The sequence below is a fragment of the Chelonia mydas genome, chromosome 24, assembly GCF_015237465.2.
Source record: "Chelonia mydas isolate rCheMyd1 chromosome 24, rCheMyd1.pri.v2, whole genome shotgun sequence".
Taxonomy (NCBI): Eukaryota; Metazoa; Chordata; order Testudines; family Cheloniidae; genus Chelonia; species Chelonia mydas.
Window position 1 is genome coordinate 1,213,551 of NC_051264.2, and position 25,140 is coordinate 1,238,690.

At 68.3% G+C, this 25,140-nt stretch overlaps 2 protein-coding genes across 6 annotated transcripts; both read right to left on the reverse strand.

The window, feature by feature from the left end:
* Window positions 1-5,333: 5,333 nt before the first annotated feature.
* On the reverse strand, window positions 5,334-10,241 carry HAX1 (HCLS1 associated protein X-1). 3 transcript variants are annotated; one of them, XM_037883162.2, is made up of 8 exons: window positions 9,897-10,209; window positions 9,203-9,426; window positions 8,667-8,872; window positions 8,323-8,368; window positions 7,847-7,962; window positions 7,417-7,567; window positions 7,109-7,262; window positions 6,543-6,708 (listed from the first exon to the last, which is right to left on the reverse strand). In XM_037883162.2, the coding sequence occupies exons 1-7, from the start codon at window positions 9,947-9,949 to the stop codon at window positions 7,144-7,146; spliced, it is 915 nt and encodes a 304-aa protein (XP_037739090.1). In that variant the 5' UTR covers window positions 9,950-10,209; the 3' UTR covers window positions 6,543-6,708; window positions 7,109-7,143. The 3 variants fall into 3 exon arrangements, with proteins under 3 accessions (XP_037739088.1, XP_037739090.1, XP_037739089.1); XM_037883160.2 differs by lacking the exon at window positions 7,109-7,262 and having other exon boundaries at window positions 5,334-6,708; window positions 9,897-10,211; XM_037883161.2 differs by having other exon boundaries at window positions 6,543-7,262; window positions 9,897-10,241.
* Window positions 10,242-17,147: 6,906 nt separating this feature from the next.
* LOC102947780 (pro-interleukin-16) lies at window positions 17,148-23,419 on the reverse strand. Of its 3 annotated transcripts, none has more exons than XM_043535471.1 (7): window positions 23,020-23,416; window positions 20,157-21,511; window positions 19,313-19,487; window positions 18,438-18,539; window positions 18,076-18,316; window positions 17,875-17,994; window positions 17,148-17,449 (listed from the first exon to the last, which is right to left on the reverse strand). In XM_043535471.1, the coding sequence occupies exons 2-7, from the start codon at window positions 21,254-21,256 to the stop codon at window positions 17,379-17,381; spliced, it is 1,809 nt and encodes a 602-aa protein (XP_043391406.1). In that variant the 5' UTR covers window positions 21,257-21,511; window positions 23,020-23,416; the 3' UTR covers window positions 17,148-17,378. The 3 variants fall into 3 exon arrangements, with proteins under 3 accessions (XP_043391406.1, XP_037739535.1, XP_043391407.1); XM_037883607.2 differs by having other exon boundaries at window positions 18,438-18,536; window positions 23,020-23,409; XM_043535472.1 differs by lacking the exon at window positions 18,438-18,539 and having other exon boundaries at window positions 23,020-23,419.
* Between the last annotated feature and the right edge of the window lie 1,721 nt (window positions 23,420-25,140).

Genomic DNA, 25,140 nt, shown 5'->3' on the forward strand with positions numbered 1-25,140 from the left:
GAGCCCGGCCGCTGGGGAGGCTGCCAGGGCGGTGAGGGGCAGGTTGGGGGGCGGGTTAACCCCTGGCGTGCCGGGGGGGAGGCGCTGCCCGGCCTGTGCAAAAGCGGGGGGATGGCGGGGACCCGGACCCTCATCAGCGAATTCACATGAACCGATCCTGGTCCCCCCGGAGCGCCCTGTGCAGCCGCTGGCCCCTGTACCCCCCGGTCTGGGCTCCCTGGACCCTTCCCTCTCCAGCCCCCCGCTAGCCCCTTCCCCGGCTAGCTGGGCACCGACCTGGGGCCCGGCCGCCCGGCCCCTTCCCCGGCTAGCTGGGCACCGACCTGGGACCCACCCGCCCGGCTTCTTCCCCGGCTAGCTGGGCACCGACCTGGGACCCGGCCACCCGGCTTCTGCCCCGGCTAGCTGGGCATGGACCTGGTACCCGGCTCGCCCGGCTCCTTCCCCGGCTAGCTGGGCACTGACCTGGGACCTGGCCACCCGGCCCCTTCCCCGGCTAGCTGGGCACCGACCTGGGACCCGCCCGCCCGGCTTCTTCCCCGGCTAGCTGGGCACCGACCTGGGACCCGCCCGCCCGGCTCCTTCCCCGGCTACCTGGGCACTGACCTGGGACCTGCCCGCCCGGCTCCTTCCCTGGCTAGCTGGGCATGGACCTGGTACCCGGCCCCTTCCCTGGCTAGCTGGGCCTGGTGCCTGGCCGCCTGGCTCCTTCCCCGGCTAGCTCTGCGCTGACCTGGGGCCCGGCCGCCCCTCTGGACCCATCTCGTTACCTGGCCTGCCCGGCTCCTTCTCTGCCCGCGGTGCTGCTGTGCCCAGTGGTCCCAGCGACAAGGTGGGTGAGGGAAGATCTTTTATGGAACCAGCCCCTAAAAGGGAGAAACTTTGGAGCGAGGCAGCTCTTCTCCAGACCCGGGAATCCTACGTTACCTGTGGCAACGCTGGGCGAAAGCTGGAAAGCCGGGCCCTGCCCCCTGCAGAAGTGGGTCCAGTCAAAGATATCACTACCTGCTCGCCCTGACATTCATCTGTCTCCGAACTCATCACCAGGCGGCTGCTCAGGGCGGCACATGCTCAGTCCGCGCCTGGCAATGCCGCCTACCGGCACGCAGCATCGCCCGGCTTCTAACGGTTAACGTCAGCGTGCCCACCAGGTACCACCCGCCCACCCCCTGACCCAGGCCGGGAGCCTGCTTTGTGGGCTACACCCTGTACAGTGCTGTAGTGACTGGTACGGCCAGCAGGGGACGCCCTCCTGCTGCCCACCCCCGGGGCCCCGTGCCAGCCACACACAGAGATGGCAGCAGCTCTGGGGCATGACGCAGACACAGCCGGGCTGCACTGTGTGCTGGGTCCAGTAGCCTCTGCCAGCCTTACCCCCCCCCCCATGCGTCTCATTGGCTGGCTCTGTCCCTGCGACCACCTCGTCCCTCACTGCAGAGCAGCCACCTCTGACTAGCAGTGGCAGCTGTTTATCCCCCCCCAGTAGGAGGCTGCCTTTAGCATGGAGGCGGATGGGATGAGTGGGGGTGGCTAGGAGGGAAGGGGTGAGAGTCACAAAAGTTTATAACGGGCTGGGGGGCAGCTGGGGGACATTTACACCCCAGCCCTGGGGAACAGCCAGGCACAAGCCTGGCCGGGCCCCTGGAGCTACCTCAGCTCAGAGCCTGGACCAGGCTAAGCAGCCCAGACTGCCCCAGCTCCTAAGGTGCCGGTGACTCTGGGAGTCCTAGAGTAGCAGGCTCAGGGATTTCTCAGAGGGGGAATTCCGCTGCCCTGCACACCCTGCTCCCTCCAGGCCCTTCCCAACCGGGACCTGGGCCAGCCACTGCTCTGGCTTCCCCTTCCACATTGCCCCATGCCTGGTGCAGCCGAGCCCCCCTGGGGTTTGCTGCACTGGGATCTAGGGAGGAAGCAGCCCAGGGTCTGAGCAGGCCCCAGCTTCTGCCTCCCGCCCTGCTCAGCTCACATTCTTGGGCACTCCTAGAAGGCCAGGAATGCCGCAGCTGGCAGCTGGCGTGTGTGTACAAGCCAATGTGCAAGGGGCAGTGGCGGCCTCTAGTGGGGCACACGCACACCCCAGGAGATGCTGCACCAGGGCCAGGCGTGCTGGCATCTTGCTTGCTGGCTGCCCGCCCGCCCTGCCAGGCTGTGAGCTTGCCAAGGGTGGGGCGGGGGAGATAGCGGGGCAGCCAGCGGCAGGGTCAGGGGTGGGACAAGATGCCTCAGCTTTCGCTTCCTGTGCTGGGGGGAGCTGGGTCTGTAGGAGGCAGAGACTGAGCCAACCTGGAGCCCCAGGCAGTGGCCTGGCTCAGTGGCAGGCTGCAAACCCATACCCTGAAGGGGTGCCCTGTGCAGTGACTGGATAATGCTGGCTACACAGCCCTGCTGCTGCCTTCAGTCCCAGGCTGTAGCCCCCTGGGCTCCCCTCCTCCATCCCCATTTTCAAGCCCACAGCCCTGTTGCACTGAACCAGCCACACCCCTGCCCGCCCCCCCCCCCCCCCCCCCCCCGTGTCCTCTGGCTATTTTCTGACATGCAAGAGCAGAACTTCTGCTCTGGCCCTAAGGACAGTTACTGATGCCATGATTACCAGCATGTCTGCTGTGGCCAGCTCAGCGCCCGGGAGTGCCAGCCCTGGCCATTTCATGTCTATACTGCAGGTGAGGGGGAAGGACCGAGAACTCCCTTGGATCCACACATGAGGATGCCCAGCGTCCTGCACCGAGCAGCTGCCAATCGCGCCGGAATCCATCAGTTGCTCTTGCCAGGATGGGACCTGCTGGTTAATTTCCCCAGCCACTGACTTGCAGAGTAGCCGGGCGCTTCTCCCAGTCTGCAGTGCCGCCAGGCCTGGGGATCTCGGGTCGCCAGTGGGGTAAGAGTGCTGTCCCCGATCCCGTCTCACCTGGTCGCATGCCAGCCTGTACCATCTCCGCTTGGGATTTCCCTGGAGCCTTCGATCTGCCTGTGTCTGCCCCCCTAACAGCAGGCTGCCCCTCGGGGATGCTACAGCAGGGACTGCGGCTCAGACATGCGTCTGCACAGGCTTCACCAGGGGTGTTAAGGGCAGAAAAATTTCACGTCCCTCCTACCCCAAGGCTGGGGGGCCCCGTGACTGAGCCCTGCCTGGCCCAGCCTCCCCCACAAGGGTGGGTGGCAAAGCTCAGCCCATCTCTGCTCCCAGCTGGGGCTTTCCCTGGGCAACTCCCAGGGGCCGTTCAACTCCACGAACAGCTGGTAGAGGGCAGCGCCCCCTCCAGCCATTGCCAGCACCAGGGGAGAGCGCCCAGGTCAGACGTGCCCAGGGACGCGGAGCCAGGGTGCTGGTGGGAGGAGGGCGTTACACCGAGCACATGCTGGGCTCTGGGATGCAGGGAGGGGGGTGGCCCAGGGGCCAGAGCCCAGCCCTGGCGCAGACTTTCGCGGGGGGTCATGCCGCAAACCAGAGCGGACTGAAGTCCGGGTTCAAGTGCAGCTGGCAGGGGCTAAAGTCCCAGCATGCAATGCTGCACCCAAGCCCAGCGATGCAGCAGCTGGGGCCCCTGGGGTAAGCAAAACGGTGAGTGTGCTCCGAGCCAGATCCGGCCAGGCGCCGGAGCCATTTGAGGACAGGCGTGGGGGATACTAGGACGCAGGAGGGGGTGGCAGCTGCTGGAGAGCAGAGACTGTGCCCCCGGCCAGCCCACCCCACACAGGCAGGAGCTGCCACGGGCACTGAGTACATTTCCCGTTGGCTGAAGGGCTCGGGGCAGGGCACAGTCCAGAGACATGCCGCCCTCCCCCCGGCCATCACAGGCCTCCCCCTCCATGGGGATCGAGCTCCCTCTGACCAGCTACAGGGAACTAGGCGGGAATCTTCCCTCCCCGGGCCCCACCCAGGCCTCTGCCAAGGAGATGGGGCCCAGGGTTTTCACTATCCCCTTTCCTCTAGCTGCCAGGCTGGGGCCCTGAGCCCCTTCTGACCCCCACAGCGCCTTGGGGCTGGCCTGGTGCCCAGAGCACTCCCGCCAGCCAGAGGGGTTTTGCCTTCACACGCTCCTGAAGACCTGGGCGCCCCAGCCTGCCAAGTATATGGAGTCGTGGCCTGAAGTCCCAGGGCTGGCACAGCCGCAGTGGGAGCCCCTGGAGAGGCCCCTAGACAGAACCAGCAGCCCCACGGCCCCTGGGGAATGCCCTTGTTCCTGCATTCATGATGCCCAGCTTCAGCAGGTCTGTGCCCATCACCTGCCAGAGCAACCACAGGGACAGGGAGCTGATCTGCCCAAGTCCCAGCCCCCGCAGGGCAATGGGGGGACGCGGGGAGCAGGCCAGCACGCACCCCTAGGGGACCTGCAGGACCACACGGACCATGTGTTGGAGCAGACAGACAGGAGACAGCGTGACTGACAGACAGATGCTGGAGGCTGACCCATTCAGGGCACGGGGGCACCTCTGCCTCTCTCCAGTTCTTAGACCCTGGGCCATGCGGGAAGGTGACCATGGTCGTGGCCCGGAGGAGTGCATGCTGGGGGCTGTAGTCTCCACTGGCTGCAGCTCTGCAGGGAGCAGTGGCCCCAGGTGGCTCACGGTGGCCCCATTTCATGCCAGTTCAGCCCAGCTTGAGGGCTCCAGATGGGGTTCTTGGCTGAGTGCTGCCTGCGGTGGGGGCACATGCCGTGACCTTGGTTTTGGGGCAGGGGAAAGGGGCTGCAGCAGCCTGCCCTGCATGGTGCCCCCAGCAGGGTGGGTGGCATGGTCAGCACAGGCTGCCTCTCAGCTCCATGCCCCCAGAGGCGAGTTGCATAGCAGTACCCAGGATGCTCAGCACCTCATGGCATGAGATCAGACCTCAGGCACCAGGGTTCCCCATGACTCCTCTGCGGGGCTCATCGGGGACACGCGCTGCCTCCCGGCCTCTGCAGCAAAATCAACAGCGTTCCTGGGACCCTGTTTGTTCCCCACAACCACAGGGTGCTTGGACACTGTCCCGGAGTCCCCGGGTGATGCTCTGGACCTGCTCCCCACGAAGCCAGTCAGGACCCTGGGGAAGTCTCCTCCCTGGGAGCAGACTGTCTGCAGGACACACAGCTCACCCAGCTCCACCTTCCTGGGTCTGACCTCGGAGCATTCAGCATCCTCTGCCCTCCGTGCGCTTCCCACAGCCAGTCCGCCCAGGCGGGGTCCTGGGGAAGCCAGAGGGTCCTGCCCCCCAACTCCGCAGTGAGACGGGACTCTCAGCCAGCCAGTAAAACAGAAGGTTTATTAGACGACAGGAACATGGTCTAACACAGAGCTTGCAGGTGCAGAGAACAGGACCCTCAGCTGGGTCCATTTTGGGGGCAGTGAGTCAGACAACCCCGTCTGCCCTTCACTCCATGTCCCAGCCAGCCCCAAACTGAAACTTTCTCCAGCCCCTCCTCCTCTGGACTTTGTCCCTTTCCCGGGCCAGGAGGTCACCGGATTCCTTTGTTCTCAACCCTTTAGCTCTCACCTTACAGGGGGGTAGGGCCCAGGCCATCACTTGCCAGGAGACAGAATGTCGGCCATTTATGTACCCTGGCCCTTTGCTCTGCAACAATTACACCCCCTTATCCCACCCCCTAGAGACTTAAGAATTGCCTAGGGGAAACTGAGGCACCCCTACAGTATTCAGAGGAAACTGTAAGAACAGTCCCATTTCGTCGCAGACACATACACAGATAAGCCCCACTACGATCCTGGGGCAGGGACAGCAACCTCCTCCCTACAGCAGCCAGGGGTTTGATGACCCCCAAATGGGTCAGAGTGCCCGACGTCTCGTTATACCCCTGATCAGTCCGTACGGGTCTTGCTGAGCCCTGTGTAGGCTCCCACCACACTGCTGGTGCTCTTCAGTCCTGACCTGCTCCCCCCGCAGCTTGTCACTGCCCTGACTGCAACGTGCCAGGCAGGCGGCTCTGGCATTTCAGGAGCGCTAATTAAACTGGCCTTGGAACAGCCCCAGTCCCAGCACTTGAGAAGGGCCCAGGGGAGGTGTTAGCAGAGCCAGGGTGTGTGTAATTAGCCGGCTTAGGTAGGAGCAGTGCAGGCAGGAAGGCACAGAGCCAGGGTGGGCAGGCCCTGCTGCCAGCAATGCCCCTGAGCCGTTTGCCACAGGGGTGTCCGCCTCTGGGCCGAGGGTTCTCCACCCCTCAGGGGATGGTCCAGCAACTGGGGGAAGCTTGAGCTCTGTCCCTGAGCAGCCCCGCTCCCCACACCTAGCGCCGTGCCCTCGCCCCAGGCTCAGTGCCAGCGGCTGCTGCCTTGAGCACCCGGCTAAGGGGTCTCCATTCTCCCAGAGCCACACAGCCCTCAGAGCTGGTGCATGCCCATCACTTCCCATTGGCAGGTGCCAGCCCTGTGCCCAGGGCAGGCCACCAACCCCACCTCACTCCTGCCAGTGGCTGCAAATGAGAGGGGAGGTGCCAACCCTTCCAGCACCCAGGACTGGTTCCCTCTCTACTCTAGCTCCCCCAGAGTGAGTGGCACAGGGGCTCTGCCCTGCACTGGTGGGCACCAGGCGCTGCCAAACAGCTCACATCAAGCCTGTGGCATAAATGGACTTTATTCCTCTGCATGTACATGGCACCCCCCGCAGGGGCAGGAGGGGACTGCAGCTCAGTGATCCCCCTGGAAAGCAGGCAGCCCGTCCAGCACAGGGTACCAGGGCCTGGCGTAGCCTCGGGTTTCGCTGCTGGGGTTCAGACATGCCTGCAATACAGGGCAGCTGGAGTGAGAGTGCCCCCCGGTGCTCACCCCCACATCCAGCAGCAGACCCGGAAGAACGGCAGGTGTCCCCTACAGCCAAGGGAGCAAGCGCCTGCCAGGCTTGCAATGGGGCAGAGCCGCCAGCCAGCCAGCCCCCACCTGTCGGACCAGGTGAGCTATCAACACCCCTTCCCTGAGCCTGCTGCCCCACCCTAAGCGCAGGAGACTCAACAGGGCCTCTTCCTCCCCCGTCCGAGAACCCCCAAGCGGCTGCCACAGCCTGGGCCCAGGCCCTGAGGAGCTGGCCTCTCCCCTGGCACTGCAGACTGGAAAGATGCCCTCTTCCAGTGCCTAGGAAGTAGGAATGTCTGTGCCTGGCACTCCCCCTCCCAGGGTTACATACGGGGACTCCCAGGGATGCTCCAAGGGAAGCCAGGGCTATCGGCTTGAGAACCAGCCACGGAGGAAGGTCTCCAGGAAGGAGAAGGGGTTGCCCAGGTCTGGAGTGTGGAGCCCCCTCCGCTGCTGCCAGTCACCCACAAACTGCGCCAGCTCCTCTGGAGAACAGAAGAAAGGGATCAGTGGAGCTGGGCGCTCCCGGACAGTCCCAAGAACCCTGCTGGGCCTGGCCCTCTTCCTGACTCCCCCACTGGCTCCAATCACCACCCGCCCCCAGCTCCACCCCACAGGAAGCACCTGGTCCACACTCACCATCATCCGGGATGGTGTCCTCCTCCCGAGGGTCCTTGCCCTGCCCGCCCTCCGGGATGGTGGTGACAAGGGTCTGGTCTCCCCTGCGGCGGGTGACGACGGTCTTTCTGCGCCCCTGGCTGTCCTGCACTGTCCGACGCTCCTCCACGGTCTGAGGACGGGACAGCAGGCCCTTGTCACACCCAGCCTAGAGCAGCCCTGCCCCCTCCGCAGGAGCCCAAGTCACCGGCAGCCAGGAGGCATGGCAGGCAGTGCAGGGTGGGAACTGTGACTGCACTGAGGGCCGCACCTGCCGCCTGCAGGAGCCACACTGAACACGCCCCGCTCCCAGGACCACGTTTGCAAGCCCCTAATGAGAGAAGAGGAGATGGCCCTTCCCGACACAGCCCCGAGGAGTCACCCCTGTGATCCCTGGCCCTGCAGCACTCACCCCATCGGGCCCCGTCACCGTGGTGACGGACACGCTCTGGAAATAAGAGTGGGCCTTTGGCTCGCCTGGTCTCAGGACCGTGTCCAGCCCCTCCGAGGACACTCGGGAATCCAGATCTGTGCAGAGGATGGACGTGCATAAGGCAGGAGCACAGGCAAAGCATCTCCCTCCAGGAGCTCAGGGACCCCATCCTGGGAAGGGCCCGGGAGAGAGTGGGGCTCTGCAGCAGCAACACCAAGATGCGTCTCACGTGCCAAACCACCTGCTGGGGCACCCGCCTCAGACCGCGCAGCAGTTTGGGTCTCAGGGCTCTGATGCCCCCTCCCAGTCCAGAGAGCTCTGGAACAGCACCTACCACAGCCTGGCCTGGCCTCTCTGCCAGGCTGGGGGTCGCAGCTGCACCCTCCTCCCAAAGCTCAGATCATCATGCAGTCCCCGCAGCGCACAAGCTGCCCCCAGACTCGATCGGCACTGACCTTTGTCCTCTCTGGCACTCGGGGGAGCCGGATGCATCTCTCCCAGCTATTATGGAAAGCAAAGAGCCAGTTAACGGGGTGGGGGCATTACAGTGGCATACAGAGCAAGCGATGGGGCCTCTGATGGCTTGTTACAGACCTGCCTTACCTTCTGGGGAGGCCTATGCCCACCAGCTTGTGCTAGCACCTGCCAGGAGGGCCTCTGCTATCCCTAAGGAGGTACTGACAGAGAGCATGGGCAGCGCCCCTGCCATGCCAGCAATGAGAGAGAGATGGCTGCTGTGAGACCCAGACGTGAAGGCTGCGAGCTGCATCCCTGAGCCGGAGCTCGCGTGTTCACTCACCCCAGCAAACGGCTGCCAAGGCCTCATGCCTGGGGCCGCCAGGCCCGCACCATCCCCCAAGTCCCTCCCAGGGACTGTGCCCTCTTCAGAGATCCTGGGCTGCTGACTGTCCGGATATTTGAGCATCGAGTCCCGCAGCGCCTGCCGTTTCTGCTCCTCACTCAGGTGGCCCGAGGCAGGTGGGGCAGCCTCAGTGGCAGGAAGCTCTAGGGAGCAGAGAGGGAAAGCAGCACATCACACCCCTGTTCTAACAACAGCCCTCAGCCATGACGTGTATCCCCCCATGCTGCTGTCCCAACCCTGGGCTACCTCCACCCCAGGGCTGCTGGTGCCCCTCAATCCTGACTCGCAGCCCTTATCTCTACGCGCTCACCCCAGCAGATGATGCCAATCATAAACAGCAGGGGCTAGAGAAACCACGGTCGATGGAGCTGTTTGCTCAGAGCCGATCCCAGCCCCAGACAGAGAAAGGCCCGGCAGCAGCCCCTGGACCCTGCCGATCCCAGCCCTGCTCCCGGCCTGGCGCAGCACCCTACCGAAAGGCTGGCAGGGCAGAGTCCAGGCCCCCATCTCGTTGAAGAGCTCGTTAAAGTCACGGAAAAGCTCGTCAAAGCCGAAGTTGTCGTGGAAGCGCATCCCGCTGAAGCTGAACCCAAAGTCCTCGGTGGGGCGCACCCCAAATGAGGGGCCCCCGTCTTCATCATATTCGTCCTCCTCATCCTCATCCCGGGTGATGCCCCCGAAGAAAGGGTCTCGGGGCCTATGGGGGGGGGGTGGAGAAGAGAAAGAGTCATGGCAAAGGGCATCAGCATTAGGAGGGAAGGGCCCCCCACCCTCTGGGGTAATATCCCACTCCCGAGGCGGGGCACCTCTGGGGGCCTTGCCCAGACTGATGGGGGGGGCCGAGTGGGGGGCAAGGCCAGGCCACGGGGGGGCCAGGCTCAGGAGGCCATGGGGGGGGACCGAGTGGGGGGCGGGACCAGGCTCCGGGGGCCGGGGGGGGGCGAATGGGGGGCGGGGCCAGGCCACGGGGGGGGCCGGGCTCAGGGGGCCATGGGGGGGCCGAGTGGGGGGCGGGGCCAGGCTCCGGAGGCCACGGGGGGGCCAGGCTCAGGGGGCCATGGGGGGCCGAGCCCGGGGAGATGGTTGCTGGGCTCGGGCCGGGGCACCATGGGGGGCCGAGCCCGGCGGGCGGGACGTTGCTGCTCCAGGCGGCTCCGCGTCTCGAACCTGCGGCCCCGCGGGAAGCCGAAGAACCCGCGGAACAGCTCGTAAAGGCTCATCCCGCTACTGCCGTAAAGCCAGACGGCTCCTCTGTCGCGCTGCCGCCTCTACCGCAAAGCGCGGCCGCCGCCGCGACTGCCCCCTTCGCGCGCCAAGCTCGGCCGCCCCCTGTCGCGGGGAGGCGATTGCGGCCTGAGTGGCGCCGCGCCGCCGTAAAGCGACACCAGCCCGACGCTCGCGCGATTCCCCACGATCCTCGGGCGCGCCGCCGTAAAGCGGAACCTCCCACGTCGTACTCCTAGTCTCCCTCCTGCCGTAAACCGAGACAGCCGCTGTCGCCGTAAAGCAAATCACGCAAGAGTCGTAAAATGTTGTCGGTTTTTTCTCCCGCGCAGCTGCCTGGCCCCGCCCCTCCCGTTGTTGTGATTGGGTCGCAGAGGGCGGGTCAAACCGGGACACGTGGGATTCCCGCCCCGCCCCCCAGAAATTAGCATAAACAATAAAAGTAACAACTTGTAAAAAGCACACAGACATCCCATTGTTCTGCCTTTTATGTGTGTACTTGTTACCCCTCCCCCGCCATGTCCCGCCCAGCCCCAGAGAGATCTGGGCCCTTGTGCCGGGCGCGGCCCGCACCCCAGAGAGAGCGGGGCCCTTGTGCCGGGCACGGCCCCCACCCCAGAGAGATGGGGCCCTTGTGCCGGGCGCGGCCCCCACCCCAGAGAGAGCGGGGCCCCTTGTGCCGGGCGCGGCCCCCACCCCAGAGAGATGGGGCCCTTGTGCCGGGCGCGGCCCCCACCCCAGAGAGATGGGGCCCTTGTGCCGGGCGCGGCCCCCACCCCAGAGAGATGGGGCCCTTGTGCCGGGCGCGGCCCCCACCCCAGAGAGATCGGGGCCCTTGTGCCGGGCGCGGCCCCCACCCCAGAGAGATCTGGGCCCTTGTGCCGGGCGCGGCCCCCACCCCAGAGAGAGCGGGGCCCTTGTGCCGGGCGCGGCCCCCACCCCAGAGAGATCGGGGCCCTTGTGCCGGGCGCGGCCCCCACCCCAGAGAGAGCGGGGCCCCTGTGCCGGGCGCGGCCCCCACCCCAGAGAGAGCGGGGCCCTTGTGCCGGGCGCGGCCCCCACCCCAGAGAGATCTGGGCCCTTGTGCCGGGCGCGGCCCCCACCCCAGAGAGATCGGGGCCCTTGTGCCGGACGCGGCCCCCACCCCAGAGAGAGCGGGGGCCCTTGTGCCGGGCACGGCCCCCACCCCAGAGAGATGGGGCCCTTGTGCCGGGCGCGGCCCCCACCCCAGAGAGAGCGGGGCCCTTGTGCCGGGCGCGGCCCCCACCCCAGAGAGATGGGGCCCTTGTGCCGGGCACGGCCCCCACCCCAGAGAGATGGGCCCCTTGTGCCGGGGGCGGCCCCCACCCCAGAGAGATCGGGGCCCTTGTGCCGGGCGCGGCCCCCACCCCAGAGAGATGGGGCCCTTGTGCCGGGCACGGCCCCCACCCCAGAGAGATGGGCCCCTTGTGCCGGGCGCGGCCCCCACCCCAGAGAGATGGGGCCCTTGTGCCGGGCGCGGCCCCCACCCCAGAGAGATGGGGCCCTTGTGCCGGGCGCGGCCCCCACCCCAGAGAGATCGGGGCCCTTGTGCCGGGCGCGGCCCCCACCCCAGAGAGATCTGGGCCCTTGTGCCGGGCGCGGCCCCCACCCCAGAGAGAGCGGGGCCCTTGTGCCGGGCGCGGCCCCCACCCCAGAGAGATCGGGGCCCTTGTGCCGGGCGCGGCCCCCACCCCAGAGAGAGCGGGGCCCCTGTGCCGGGCGCGGCCCCCACCCCAGAGAGAGCGGGGCCCTTGTGCCGGGCGCGGCCCCCACCCCAGAGAGATCTGGGCCCTTGTGCCGGGCGCGGCCCCCACCCCAGAGAGAGCGGGGCCCTTGTGCCGGGCGCGGCCCCCACCCCAGAGAGATGGGGCCCTTGTGCCGGGCACGGCCCCCACCCCAGAGAGATCGGGGCCCTTGTGCCGGGCGCGGCCCCCACCCCAGAGAGATGGGGCCCCTTGTGCCGGGCACGGCCCCCACCCCAGAGAGATGGGCCCCTTGTGCCGGGGGCGGCCCCCACCCCAGAGAGATCGGGGCCCTTGTGCCGGGCGCGGCCCGCACCCCAGAGAGATCGGGGCCCTTGTGCCGGGCGCGGCCCCCACCCCAGAGAGATGGGGCCCCTTGTGCCGGGCGCGGCCCCTACCCCAGAGAGATGGGGCCCTTGTGCCGGGCGTGGCCCCCACCCCAGAGAGAGCGGGGCCCCTTGTGCCGGGCGCGGCCCCCACCCCAAAGAGATGGGCCCCTTGTGCCGGGCACGGCCCCCACCCCAGAGAGAGTGGGGCCCTTGTGCCGGGCGCGGCCCCCACCCCAGAGAGAGTGGGGCCCTTGTGCCGGGCGCGGCCCCCACCCCAGAGAGATGGGGCCCTTGTGCCGGGCGCGGCCCCCACCCCAGAGAGATGGGGCCCTTGTGCCGGGCGCGGCCCCTACCCCAGAGAGATGGGGCCCTTGTGCCGGGCGTGGCCCCCACCCCAGAGAGAGCGGGGCCCCTTGTGCCGGGCGCGGCCCCCACCCCAGAGAGATGGGGCCCCTTGTGCCGGGCGCGGCCCCCACCCCAGAGAGATGGGCCCCTTGTGCCGGGCACGGCCCCCACCCCAGAGAGATCTGGGCCCTTGTGCCGGGCGCGGTCCCCACCCCAGAGAGATGGGGCCCTTGTGCCGGGCGCGGCCCCCACCCCAGAGAGATGGGGCCCTTGTGTCGGGCGCGGCCCCCACCCCAGAGAGATGGGCCCCTTGTGCCAGGCGCGGCCCCCACCCCAGAGAGAGCGGGGCCCCTTGTGCCGGGCGCGGCCCGCACCCCAGAGAGATGGGGCCCTTGTGTCGGGCGCGGCCCCCACCCCAGAGAGATGGGGCCCTTGTGCCGGGCGCGGCCCCCACCCCAGAGAGATGGGGCCCTTGTGCCGGGCGCGGCCCCCACCCCAGAGAGATGGGCCCCTTGTGCCGGGGGCGGCCCCCACCCCAGAGAGATCGGGGCCCTTGTGCCGGGCGCGGCCCGCACCCCAGAGAGATCGGGGCCCTTGTGCCGGGCGCGGCCCCCACCCCAGAGAGAGCGGGGCCCCTTGTGCCGGGCGCGGCCCCCACCCCAGAGAGATCGGGGCCCCTTGTGCCGGGCGCGGCCCCCACCCCAGAGAGATGGGGCCCTTGTGCCGGGCGCGGCCCCCACCCCAGAGAGATGGGGCCCTTGTGCCGGGCGCGGCCCCCACCCCAGAGAGATGGGCCCCTTGTGCCGGGGGCGGCCCCCACCCCAGAGAGATCGGGGCCCTTGTGCCGGGCGCGGCCCGCACCCCAGAGAGATCGGGGCCCTTGTGCCGGGCGCGGCCCCCACCCCAGAGAGAGCGGGGCCCCTTGTGCCGGGCGCGGCCCCTACCCCAGAGAGATGGGGCCCTTGTGCCGGGCGTGGCCCCCACCCCAGAGAGAGCGGGGCCCCTTGTGCCGGGCGCGGCCCCCACCCCAAAGAGATGGGCCCCTTGTGCCGGGCACGGCCCCCACCCCAGAGAGAGTGGGGCCCTTGTGCCGGGCGCGGCCCCCACCCCAGAGAGAGTGGGGCCCTTGTGCCGGGCGCGGCCCCCACCCCAGAGAGATGGGGCCCTTGTGCCGGGCGCGGCCCCCACCCCAGAGAGATGGGGCCCTTGTGCCGGGCGCGGCCCCTACCCCAGAGAGATGGGGCCCTTGTGCCGGGCGTGGCCCCCACCCCAGAGAGAGCGGGGCCCCTTGTGCCGGGCGCGGCCCCCACCCCAGAGAGATGGGGCCCCTTGTGCCGGGCGCGGCCCCCACCCCAGAGAGATGGGCCCCTTGTGCCGGGCACGGCCCCCACCCCAGAGAGATCTGGGCCCTTGTGCCGGGCGCGGTCCCCACCCCAGAGAGATGGGGCCCTTGTGCCGGGCGCGGCCCCCACCCCAGAGAGATGGGGCCCTTGTGTCGGGCGCGGCCCCCACCCCAGAGAGATGGGCCCCTTGTGCCGGGCGCGGCCCCCACCCCAGAGAGAGCGGGGCCCCTTGTGCCGGGCGCGGCCCCCACCCCAGAGAGATGGGGCCCTTGTGTCGGGCGCGGCCCCCACCCCAGAGAGATGGGGCCCTTGTGCCGGGCACGGCCCCCACCCCAGAGAGATCTGGGCCCCTTGTGTCGGGCGCGGCCCCCACCCCAGAGAGATGGGCCCCTTGTGCCGGGCGCGGCCCCCACCCCAGAGAGATCGGGGCCCTTGTGCCGGGCGCGGCCCCCACCCCAGAGAGATGGGGCCCTTGTGCCGGGCACGGCCCCCACCCCAGAGAGATGGGGCCCTTGTGTCGGGCGCGGCCCGCACCCCAGAGAGATGGGGCCCTTGTGCCGGGCGCGGCCCCCACCCCAGAGAGATGGGGCCCTTGTGTCGGGCGCGGCCCCCACCCCAGAGAGATGGGGCCCTTGTGTCGGGCGCGGCCCCCACCCCAGAGAGATGGGGCCCTTGTGCCGGGCGCGGCCCCCACCCCAGAGAGATGGGGCCCTTGTGTCGGGCGCGGCCCGCACCCCAGAGAGATGGGGCCCTTGTGTCGGGCGCGGCCCCCACCCCAGAGAGATGGGGCCCTTGTGCCGGGCGCGGCCCCCACCCCAGAGAGATGGGGCCCTTGTGTCGGGCGCGGCCCGCACCCCAGAGAGATGGGGCCCTTGTGCCGGGCGCGGCCCCCACCCCAGAGAGATCGGGGCCCCTTGTGCCGGGCACGGCCCCCACCCCAGAGAGATGGGGCCCTTGTGTCGGGCGCGGCCCCCACCCCAGAGAGATGGGGCCCTTCTGTCGGGCGCGGCCCCCACCCCAGAGAGATGGGGCCCTTGTGCCGGGCGCGGCCCCCACCCCAGAGAGATGGGGCCCTTGTGCCGGGCGCGGCCCCCACCCCAGAGAGATGGGGCCCTTGTGCCGGGCGCGGCCCCCACCCCAGAGAGATGGGGCCCTTGTGCCGGGCGCGGCCCCCACCCCAGAGAGATGGGGCCCTTCTGTCGGGCGCGGCCCGCACCCCAGAGAGATGGGGCCCTTGTGCCGGGCGCGGCCCCCACCCCAGAGAGAGCGGGGCCCCTTGTGCCGGGCGCAGCCCCCACCCCAGAGAGATGGGGCCCTTGTGTCGGGCGCGGCCCGCACCCCAGAGAGATGGGGCCCTTGTGCCGGGCGCGGCCCCCACCCCAGAGAGATGGGGCCCTTGTGTCGGGCGCGGCCCGCACCCCAGAGAGAGCGGGGCCCCTTGTGCCGGGCGCGGCCCCCACCCCAGAGAGAGCGGGGCCCCTTGTGCCGGGCGCGGCCCGCACCCCAGAGAGATGGGGCCCTTGTGCCGGGCACGGCCCCCACCCCAGAGAGATGGGGCCCTTGTGTCGGGCGCGGCCCGCACCCCAGAGAGAGCGGGGCCCCTTGTGTCGGGCACGGCCCTCACCCCAGAGAGATGGGGCCCTTGTGCCGGGCGCGGCCCCCACCCCAGAGAGAGCGGGGCCCCTTGTGCTGGGCATGGTCACCACCCCAGAGAGATGGGGCCCTTGTGCCGGGCGCGGCCCCCACCCCGGAGAGAGCGGGGCCCCTTGTGTCGGGCGCAGCCCGCACCCCAGAGAGAGCGGGGCCCCTTGTGCCGGGCACGGCCCCCACCCCAGAGAGAGCGGGGCCCCTTGCGTCGGGCGCGGCCCGCACCCCAGAGAGAGCGGGGTCCCTTGTGCCGCGCATGGCCCCCACCCCAGAGAGATGGGGCCCTTGTGCCGGGCGCGGCCCCCACCCCAGAGAGATCTGGGCCCCTTGTGCCGGGCGCGGCCCCCACGCCAGAGAGAGCGGGGCCCCTTGTGCCGGGCACGGCCCCCACCCCAGAGAGAGCGGGGCCCCTTGTGCCGGGCGCGGCCCCCACCCCAGAGAGAGCGGGGCCCCTTGTGCCGCGCGTGGCCCCCACCCCAGAGAGAGCGGGGGCCCTTGTGCCAGGTGCGGCCCCCACCCTAGAGTGATTGGGGGCCTTTGTGCCGGGCGCGGCCCCCACCCCAGAGAGAGCGGGGCCCCTTGTGCCGGGCGCGGCCCCCACCCCAGAGAGAGTGGGCCCTTGTGTCGGGCGCGGCCCGCACCCCAGAGAGAGCGGGGGCCCTTGTGTCGGGCGCGGCCCGCACCCCAGAGAGAGCGGGACCCTTGTGCCGGGCGCGGCCCCCACCCCAGAGAGATCGGGGCCCCCTGTGCCGGGCGCGGCCCCCACCCCAGAGAGAGCGGGGCCCCTTGTGCTGGGCGCGGCCCTCACCCCAGAGAGATCGGGGCCCTTGTGCCGGGCACGGCCCCCACCCCAGAGAGAGCGGGGCCCCTTGTGCCGTGCGTGGCCCCCACCCCAGAGAGAGCGGGGGCCCTTGTGCCGGGTGCGGCCCCCACCCCAGAGAGAGCGGGGCCCCTTGTGCTGGGCGCGGCCCTCACCCCAGAGAGATCGGGGCCCTTGTGCCGGGCACGGCCCCCACCCCAGAGAGAGTGGGGCCCCTTGTGCCGCGCGTGGCCCCCACCCCAGAGAGAGCGGGGCCCCTTGTGCTGCGCGTGGCCCCCACCCCAGAGAGATCGGGGCCCCTTGTGCCGGGCACGGCCCCCACTCCAAAGAGAGCGGGGGCCCTTGTGCTGGGTGCGGCCCCCACCCTAGAGTGATTGGGGGCCCTTGTGCCGGCATGGCCCACACCCGAGAGAGAGCGGGGCCCCTTGTGCTGGGCATGGTCACCACCCCAGAGAGATGGGGCCCTTGTGCCGGGCGCGGCCCCCACCCCAGAGAGATGGGGCCCTTGTGCCGGGCGCGGCCCCCACCCCAGAGAGATGGGGCCCTTGTGCCGGGTGCGGCCCCCACCCTAGAGTGATTGGGGGCCCTTGTGCCGGCATGGCCCACACCCGAGAGAGAGCGGAGCCCTTGTGCCGGGCGCGGCCCCCACCCTAGAGTGATCGGGGCCCCTTGTGCCGGGCGTGGCCCCCACCAAGAGCAAGGCTCTGTCATGCTGGGCACGGCCCAGACACCGGGACCAGGGAGCCCCTTCTGCTGGGCATGCACAGACCCCAGCCGAAATCAAAGCACCCCTTGTGCTAAGCGTGGCACAGACCCTGAGCGAGATCAGGGTCCCCATCATGCCAGATCCCCACCCAAATCAGGGCCCGTTGGGCGCAGCCCAGTCACCCTGGGACTGTCCCTGCCCTGAAGTGCTCATGATATAAACAGGCCAGAGAAAGGCAGGATTATGTTCCTCATTGTATGGACAGGGAAACTGAGGCCCAGGAAACAAGACCCCAGCAGAGAAAACCATGTCTGTGTCTGCCCCAGCCATCTGGAGATGCCAGCGCTGTTGGGGGCTCAAGTCCAGTCTGGGTGCAGATCTCACGGCCGTCAGGGCTTCCCCCTCTTTCTCACGAGGAGCTGGACGGGTCCCATGGGCAGGGCCCTGATGAGCTGCCGGCCCTCGAGCCACATCAGCCCTGCAGGCTCCTCTCCCCGATCTGGAGCAGCTCGTCCCCAGGCTGCAGTAGGTCCTTGGGGCCCCCTGCAGGAGACACCAGGGTGACGAGCCTGGACCCTGGGACCTGGATCGAGGGGCTGCTGGCATGTCGTGTTGGGGACTGCACTGGGGCCACGCGCAGCCAGGGTGATGAAGCAGGCCCCGGGGACCATGGGGAGAGACACAGCTGTAGGGAGAGCCCGGGAGGCGGGGGGATTTCTCTGCTTGCAATGGGTGGCTTTGTTCCCTGAGTCCTCTCCCCAATGGGGCTGCTGGGACGGCACAGCCAGGCCTCCCTGATGACACAGGCGCTGGGACCCGCAGGGCAGCGACGGGCTGGGAGCTGCTCCTGAGCAGAGCGGCCCCCCCCCCCGTCAGCCTCCCCCCGCCACTGTTTCGCTCCCTCTCCATCTCGGCCAGCTCCGCAGCCCTGACCCCTACGCTGCCCCCCCGCACCCCCGGTCTCTCACCCTGGAAGATCTTCTTGACGGTCAGCGGCCTGTCCCCCTGCAGCGACCCCCGTCCTCCATCCAGGCTGAATCTGAGTCCGTTGGCATCTTTCACCACCTGCATGGGCCTCACCGTGGCGTCTGCGGGGAGACAGACAGACGGAGCCGTCAGACGCCAGCCCCTCCCTGCTCAGCTCAGGGCCCTGTCTGGCCGTCACTCACCCGGTGCTGATGGAGGGGGCTGTGGGACCGGCGCTGGGAGGGAGCCGTTGGGGAGCCCATCCACTGCCCCCTTCCGCAGCACCACAATGGCCTGCCGGGCGGCCTGGGCCCGGTGCAGCGTTTGCAGCGCCTCCCCATGGCTGCAGCCCGTCAGCAAGTGCCCGTTGATGGAGAGAACCTCATCCCCCGGCTGGATGGTGCCCTCCTGGGCGGCCAGGCCGCTGGCAAAGACGTGGTGGATCTGCAGGGAATCAGGGCAGGGCGCTGCATTAGCCCCTAGAGTCAAGGCCCACCCTCCACTCTCATCCTGCCGGCCCCAGGCTCCCCTCCCCCTGCTGCTCCCTGGGGACCCCGGCACTCACCGTCACCCTCTTGTGCTGGTCGCTCCCCCCTGCGACGCTGAAGCCCAGCCCGGCCCCCTTGTCCTTGTGCAGCACGACCACCTGGATCTCCTTGAGGTGCTGCTGGGAGAGAGGCGTGTTAGGGGCCAGGGTCTCTGCAGACCCCGGAGGTGGGGGGCAAGGCTCCCCTCCATCCCGGTCTGCACCTGGGCACCTGGGCTGGGCAATGACACGCCCCCACCAGCTGCACCATGTCGGGCCTGTGCTCCTCTGGCAGCTGGATCCCAGGCCGCAGGAAGGATCGGTTTTAACTACCCGGCCCCTGACCGGCCCAACACAGAGCCCCAGCCCGACGGGGGGGTCACACGGGGAGCCCCTGCCCGCCACAGAGCCCCAGCCCGACAGGGGGTCACATGGGGAGCCCCTGCCCGCCACAGAGCCCCGGCCCGACGGGGGGTCACATGGGGAGCCCCTGCCCGCCACAGAGCCCCGGCCCGACGGGGGGGGTCACACGGGGAGCCCCTGCCCGCCACAGAGCCCCGGCCCGACGGGGGGGTCACACGGGGAGCCCCTGCCCGCCACAGAGCCCCGGCCCGACGGGGGGTCACATGGGGAGCCCCTGCCCGCCACAGAGCCCCGGCCCGACGGGGGGTCACATGGGGAGCCCCTGCCCGCCACAGAGCCCCGGCCCGACGGGGGGGGTCACATGGGGGCCCCAGCCTGACGGGGAGCCCCTGTCACACGTGAAGCCCTGGCCCAAGCCTCTTCACTCTGACCCCACCCAACCTGGCGCGGTCCTGCCTGGGGCCTGGGGCCCAGCCGGAAGGACGGGTCCCGTGCGCAGGGTGAGGGGGACAGACAGACAGACAGACGGCGCCCCCTCGGGTGGCACATACCTGCAGGCTCTCGTCTCCCAGGCCCTTCACCTCCTCCAGCAGCTGCTCCAGGTCCTGGGCTGGGATCGGGGACACCATGGACAGGCTGGACAGGCTGGAGTTCAGTGATGCTGAGTGTCCCTCGTCCAGGGGCGCCTCCTTCCTGTCCAGGCCAAACTCCATCAGCTCGGCCAGGCTGGGGGCAGGAGAAACCCCATCACGGCCAGGGGACCGTCCCCCCATGGTGCCCCCAGCACCCACACCTGCCCCCACCAACACTGCCCCCAGCACCTCCCACCTCCCAACACTGCCCCCCAGCACCCACGCCTGCCCCCAACACTGCCTCCCAGCACCCACGCCTGACCCCACCCCCCAACACTGCCCCCAGCACCTCCCACCTCCCAATACTGCCCCCCAGCACCCATGCCTGCCCCCACCAACCCTGCCCCCCCAGCACTCATCCCCCACCCCCAACACTGCCCCCAGCACCTCCCACCTCTGCGCCCTAGCACCCACACTCACCCTCCAGCACTGCCGCTATCTCCCTAGGGTTCAGGCACCCAGCACCAACCCCAGCTGCCCCCCAAAGGCCCTCACCCACCCTGGCAGAGCCCTGCTCCCTGCCTCTCCCGCTCAGCTCCTGGGTCCTGCCCGGCTCTGCCAAGGGTGGCTGCGTTGGGTTCTCAGTGCGATGTTCACCCACCCAGCCAGGGGCACGTGGCACAGGAGTGACCCTCGCTTTGGTACCGGTAGGGTGCCAGGCCCCCCAGCATAGCAGAAGCGGGTGAGAGCTCCCCAGCCCCAGGATGGCTTGGAGGGGAGACCCCAGAGCACCCCCAAGGCCGGCTCCAACGCGGCTACCCACCTGAGGGCGAAACTCCGGCCGTGGGGCTGGCTCTGCTCACTGGGGGTGGTGAGTGAGGACTCTGTGGAGTCAGAGTCGTCCCCATCGGACTCCCCCAAGCCCCAGGGAGCGAGGGGCAGGGCTGGGGGCGGCCCTGGGGCCCTGCCCTCTGCGGGGAGCGGGGAGGATGTCAGGGGTCCACGCCTGGGCAGGTGGCTCTGCAATGGCCCCCCAGCAGGCCCGGTCCCCGGCAGCCCCTCGCCAGCTGGACCTTCCCCCTGGGCCGCCTTGGGTCTGCCGGCGTCTGGGGGGACCTGGGGCAGCCCTGGAGCTCTGGCTCCTGCCCTCAGTGCCCCCAGGCGAAGTGCTGCATTGTCCTTCCTACCACCCTGGGGCCGCTCAGGGGCCGGTGGCTGTGGCTGGGGCAGGCACAGCCTAGCTGGCAGGGCTGAGAGTCGTTGCCCTTTCCCAGGGGGCCATGGCTCCTGCTTCCCGCCCCAGGCTGCCCGGCTTCGCTGGGGCCCAGCTGCTGGGGCCCCCGTCAGCCCACTTCTGCCTCGGGGGGCAGCGGCCGCCCAGGGAGCCTGGCTTGCCCCAAAGCGCAGCTCGATGGAGCGAACCTGCTCCCGCACAGAGCAGCCTGGCCACACGCTGGGGCCCCTGGCCCCACCGGGAGGAGGCCGCGTCTCCCCAGCTGGCTCTGTCCACTCCCTCTGGGCAGGGGGCCCGGAGCTGCTGGGGCGCAAGCCTGGGGCCCTGCTGGACAGGACGCTCTCCTCACGCCTGCGGGGCGGCCAGTCCCTTCCACTGGGCCTCGGCTCCTGGCCCACCTGCCCCCGGGCCCTGGGGCTAGAGGCCCGGGGGCCGGGTTCCTCGCTTGCGGCTAAGCTCTTCTGGAAGCGTCTGATCCGCTCCTGCAGGCTGAGGCACGAGAGGCCAAGGGCCCTCTGGGCTGACGCCTCCTGCAAGGGCCTGACTTGGAAAAGCCGGGAGGGCCCCGGCCCCTGCCGGACATCACCACTCGCAGCTCTCCGAGGCCTGGCTGTGGCAGCCCAGCTCCCAGGCCGCGGTTGGCCAGGGCCAGGGCCCAGGCAGTGGGGCTGGGCAGCGTCTGGCTCCATTCCCAGCAGCGGGTCAGAGAGCTCCGAGTCCCAGTCCCACGGGGCGGCTCAGGGATCCACAGCTGATCCCGTTGGGTCCCGCGTAGCCTCCCCCAGCCAATCCCTGCACGTCCCTCCTTGGGGGATGCTCCCCCGTGCGCTGGGCTTCTTCCCAGAGTGACGGGGCCTCCCAGCCTCACCCGCCCGGACTGGGGCAGCAACTGAGGAGATGATGCCGACCGCAGGGTGCCTGGGGCTACTGCGTCCCTCCTGGACCTGTTGGAAGCAGAGGCCAAAGTGGGGTTGATTCCCTGGACCCTCCACCTGCAGGACCCTGCTCCATCTCCGTGCGACATGGCCTGGCCTGGGCACCCCCAACCACCACCACAGTCTCACTCTCCCAAGCGTGTCATTACCGGGCGCTTTAGAGCCACTGAGCTATTTAAGGTGCCATCTAGACAGAACCTGCCCTGGCATTGGACGGAGCCATTTAACCCCTGCATGACCGGGGGCAAGCATGGCGCTGGCTGTCTCACGTTCTGGGTGGGGCTGGGACCAAGCCCGAGCAAACTCCAGTGGCCTTTGGGATTTGGTGGCCCGTGAGAGCGATGAGGCTCTGGGAGAGGGCAGGCAGCGCCCACCGCCGGGTGAGCAGGACTCTAGCCACACCAGTTGAATCCTGCATCCAGAAGCACTTTACAAACTAGCCAGCGATGCATTCAGCCACCTCTGGGATGCAAGCAGGCAGCTGGAGAACAGGAAGAACGGGGTGGGGGTGAGGTGTCATTCAGCACCCAGAGCCAGGTTTTGTTCAAGGGGAAAAAAGAGTTTTGCAAAGAAACAAACAGCAGCAGCAGATTTGTAATGAGATTTAAAAACAAATAAAACAGGGGTTTTATTCTGTTTCAAGTTTGCAGCCTGGACCCCCATGGCCTGATGGGCACCAGTCACCCAGATACCATGGGCATTGGCTGCCCAGACCCCATGCCCTGACAGGCACTGGTTGCCCAGACCCTGCAGCTTTCTACCCGCACATGGGACCCCAAATGAAAGTAGCCTGTCTGCGTTCACCCCGGGGTGCTGGACCTAGCCAGCAGTGTGCAGAGGGCAGCCGAGGGCAGGTTGTTCCTTGCTCCTCTCGGGGAGCAGCGAGAAGCCGGAGGTTTGGATTGAACTGTCCGATGGTGAGCTGGGCAACGTGTCTTAAGTGCCAGCTGTTGAGGGCAGGGATCACGCATCCACCCCACCTACCGGGGACCAAGGGATGGGGAGGGGAGCAGCCCATTTGGCCAGGACACGCATCTAGAGAAGTGCCAGGCACCTTGCATCACAAGTAGCCAGGATGCTGCGCTTTGGGGTTCATCCAGGTGTCCCCCCACCAACCGCCCCCTCCCCGCCGCACCTCCCCTCGCCCCGGTGCTGTGGTTGGAGCAGGGACTCGGCCATGAGGACAGGGTGAAAACAGGTGCTGTCCTGCCATGCAGCACCCAGAAGAGCAGCCATGGGGCTTGTGATTACAGGGGGCAGAGCAGGCACAGCCTTGGCCTTCTGCTGCCCCCCCCCCCCCCCCCCCCCCGGCACCACCCCAACCCCGAAACACACCCCCACGGGGCCAGGTAACCTCCCCCCTGTCTCACCCATCCTGCCCAGGGTATATTCAATAAAGTCCTCCCATGGGGAAGGCACCAACTGGCACATGGGATCTGCCCTCCCCCCAATACTGCTGGCAGGAGCGGGAGGTCTCTGTCAGTCTTTGCCCCCCACCGGGTCTGACCTGGTCTTACCCTGCAGAAGAGCCCCAGGCCGGGGGGTGCAGTCAGCCGGCGCTGTACCCTCCCCCACCGGGGCACCGCCAGGTGGCCCGGAGCCGGAAGAGGCTCTTGCTCGTCCGTTGCTGTGCACGTGGGGGGCTGAGCAGCCTCTGGGTTAGAAAGGCAGGCCCCCCCCAGCTCTCTGCAGGCAGCTCAGCAAGGTACAGGGGAGACTTCCTGCCCGCCTGCTTCCGCTGGGCCTAGGGACAACCCGCCACGGCTTCCCTTCTCGACAGGGCCTGCCACAGGCTGAGGCTCCAGCCCCAAGGACTGGTCCAGAGCCAGGTCTGCCACGCAGGGAGGTGTCTGCGCAGCCCCTTGGTGCAGCCGAGCTGGGGTAAAGGGGCTGTCAGACAATGAGGTGTCAGGGCCACGGCTCCCCCCTCGCTCCCTGTCTGCCCCCCGCCCCCCATTGCACGGTCCTGCTGCTGCAAGAACAGCTGCCCTGAGCCCTATTAAGGGTTAACTGCCCCCTGGGGCGCAGCTTGGAGCCTACAGGATCCTGCTGCTGAGGGCCCCGCGCAGCACCAACTGGGGACAGCGAAGGGCAGGGGACCGGGGGGAACCACACCCCTCGAGGAACCAAGGGCCTGCCTGGATGTTCTTAGCCACTGCCACACGCAGCCCTGGCCTGGGGCAGGCTCCTGCAGTCATGCACTCGCACCCCCTGCAAAGCCCCCTGACTGGGAAAGGGGCCGCTCCTGCCCCCAGCAGGTTGATCACATCAATCTGTGTTCTTCACACCACATACACCAGCACGCATCGCCAGGACGCACAGGGATTTCTAACCATTCCAGGGCCCAAATGGCTGCGAATCCCGGAACACTTTGCAAAGCTGAGGTCAGCTTTGGTATGAGCAAACAGGAAACTTGTCACAGGTGCAGAGAGCAACGTTCTGCCCTGGGACAAGCAGGGGACTGGAGCAGTACCTGGCATGCGAGTATCCAGACCGAAGAGAAGGCACAGACAGAGCAAGAAGCTAAGGAAAGGGAACAAACTGATGGGTCGGACCTTAGGGACAGGGAGCGAGTTCTGGAAGGTGTCAGATCAGCCTACCCCTGCTCCCGGAGGACACACGTAGCTTCACCTTGGGTGTGAACTGAGCCATGCTGCACCGAAAAGCTGCACCACGTGACTGACTTCAGCAAAAAACCTGGCTGATGTCAGCTCTCTGGTCTCCAGTAGGTTTCATTATGAACCGAGGTGCGACCAACCAACTGCCTGTTCAATTTACCAAGCCCGAGACAGGTCCTACAACCCACCAGCCCCTACTGCCTCCAAGACAGAGAGGAGGAGAACTGGTTGCTGCGAGGTGGGAGCCCTGGGAAAAAAATGAGGGGGGGGGGACCCACACTCTGGGGCGAGGCTGGGACTGGGGAGGGGGGCGAGGAGGGCCTGGGCAGCTGCCAGCTGGCTCCATGCAGCTGAGGCCCCCGCACCCAGCCCAGCTGTGGCCCTGCAGCACCGTAGCCAGACGGGGATTTCAGTGTGGGGTCTGTAAAGCCAGCCCCATCCTCCCCATGCAGGGAAGTCAGCAATAGCTAGTCTATTAGTCACCACTGGGTGGCAGCCTCCGCCCAAGAGACTCCTGCACCATCCCCTGCAAGAGGCACAGTGGGGGAATGGCCCTGGGGGACTCAGGCCAGAACCCCTGCACAGCCTTAGACAGGGGGCAGTAAGGAGGGGTTGGGCCTGCCCATCTGGGAGTGGCATGCGGTAGACAGGCAGCCTCGGAGTGGGGACTAACCAAAGACCTCCTAACGAGAGAGCAGCCCCATTGGGTCACCGCCTGCAGCCAGTGACTGCTTCGCCTTGGGCAGGAGAACATGCCTGCACCTGGGCCCACCAAGATGAGTGCCCTCGAAAGGGCAGAGATGCCTGGGGACCACAGAGGGGAGGGTCAGCAGCTCAAGACAAAAAGGGGACATGCAGGCCCAGAGACGGAGCGGGCCTGGCCTCCTCCACTACCCATCAATATACTGAGACAGGGCCCGGCCTGCCGCTTTCCCTCTCCAGCATCCATGACGTGCTCCAAGGACCAGTGCCAAAAATCCTGATCAAGGCTCAGAAGGTAGGTATTAAAAAATACACACA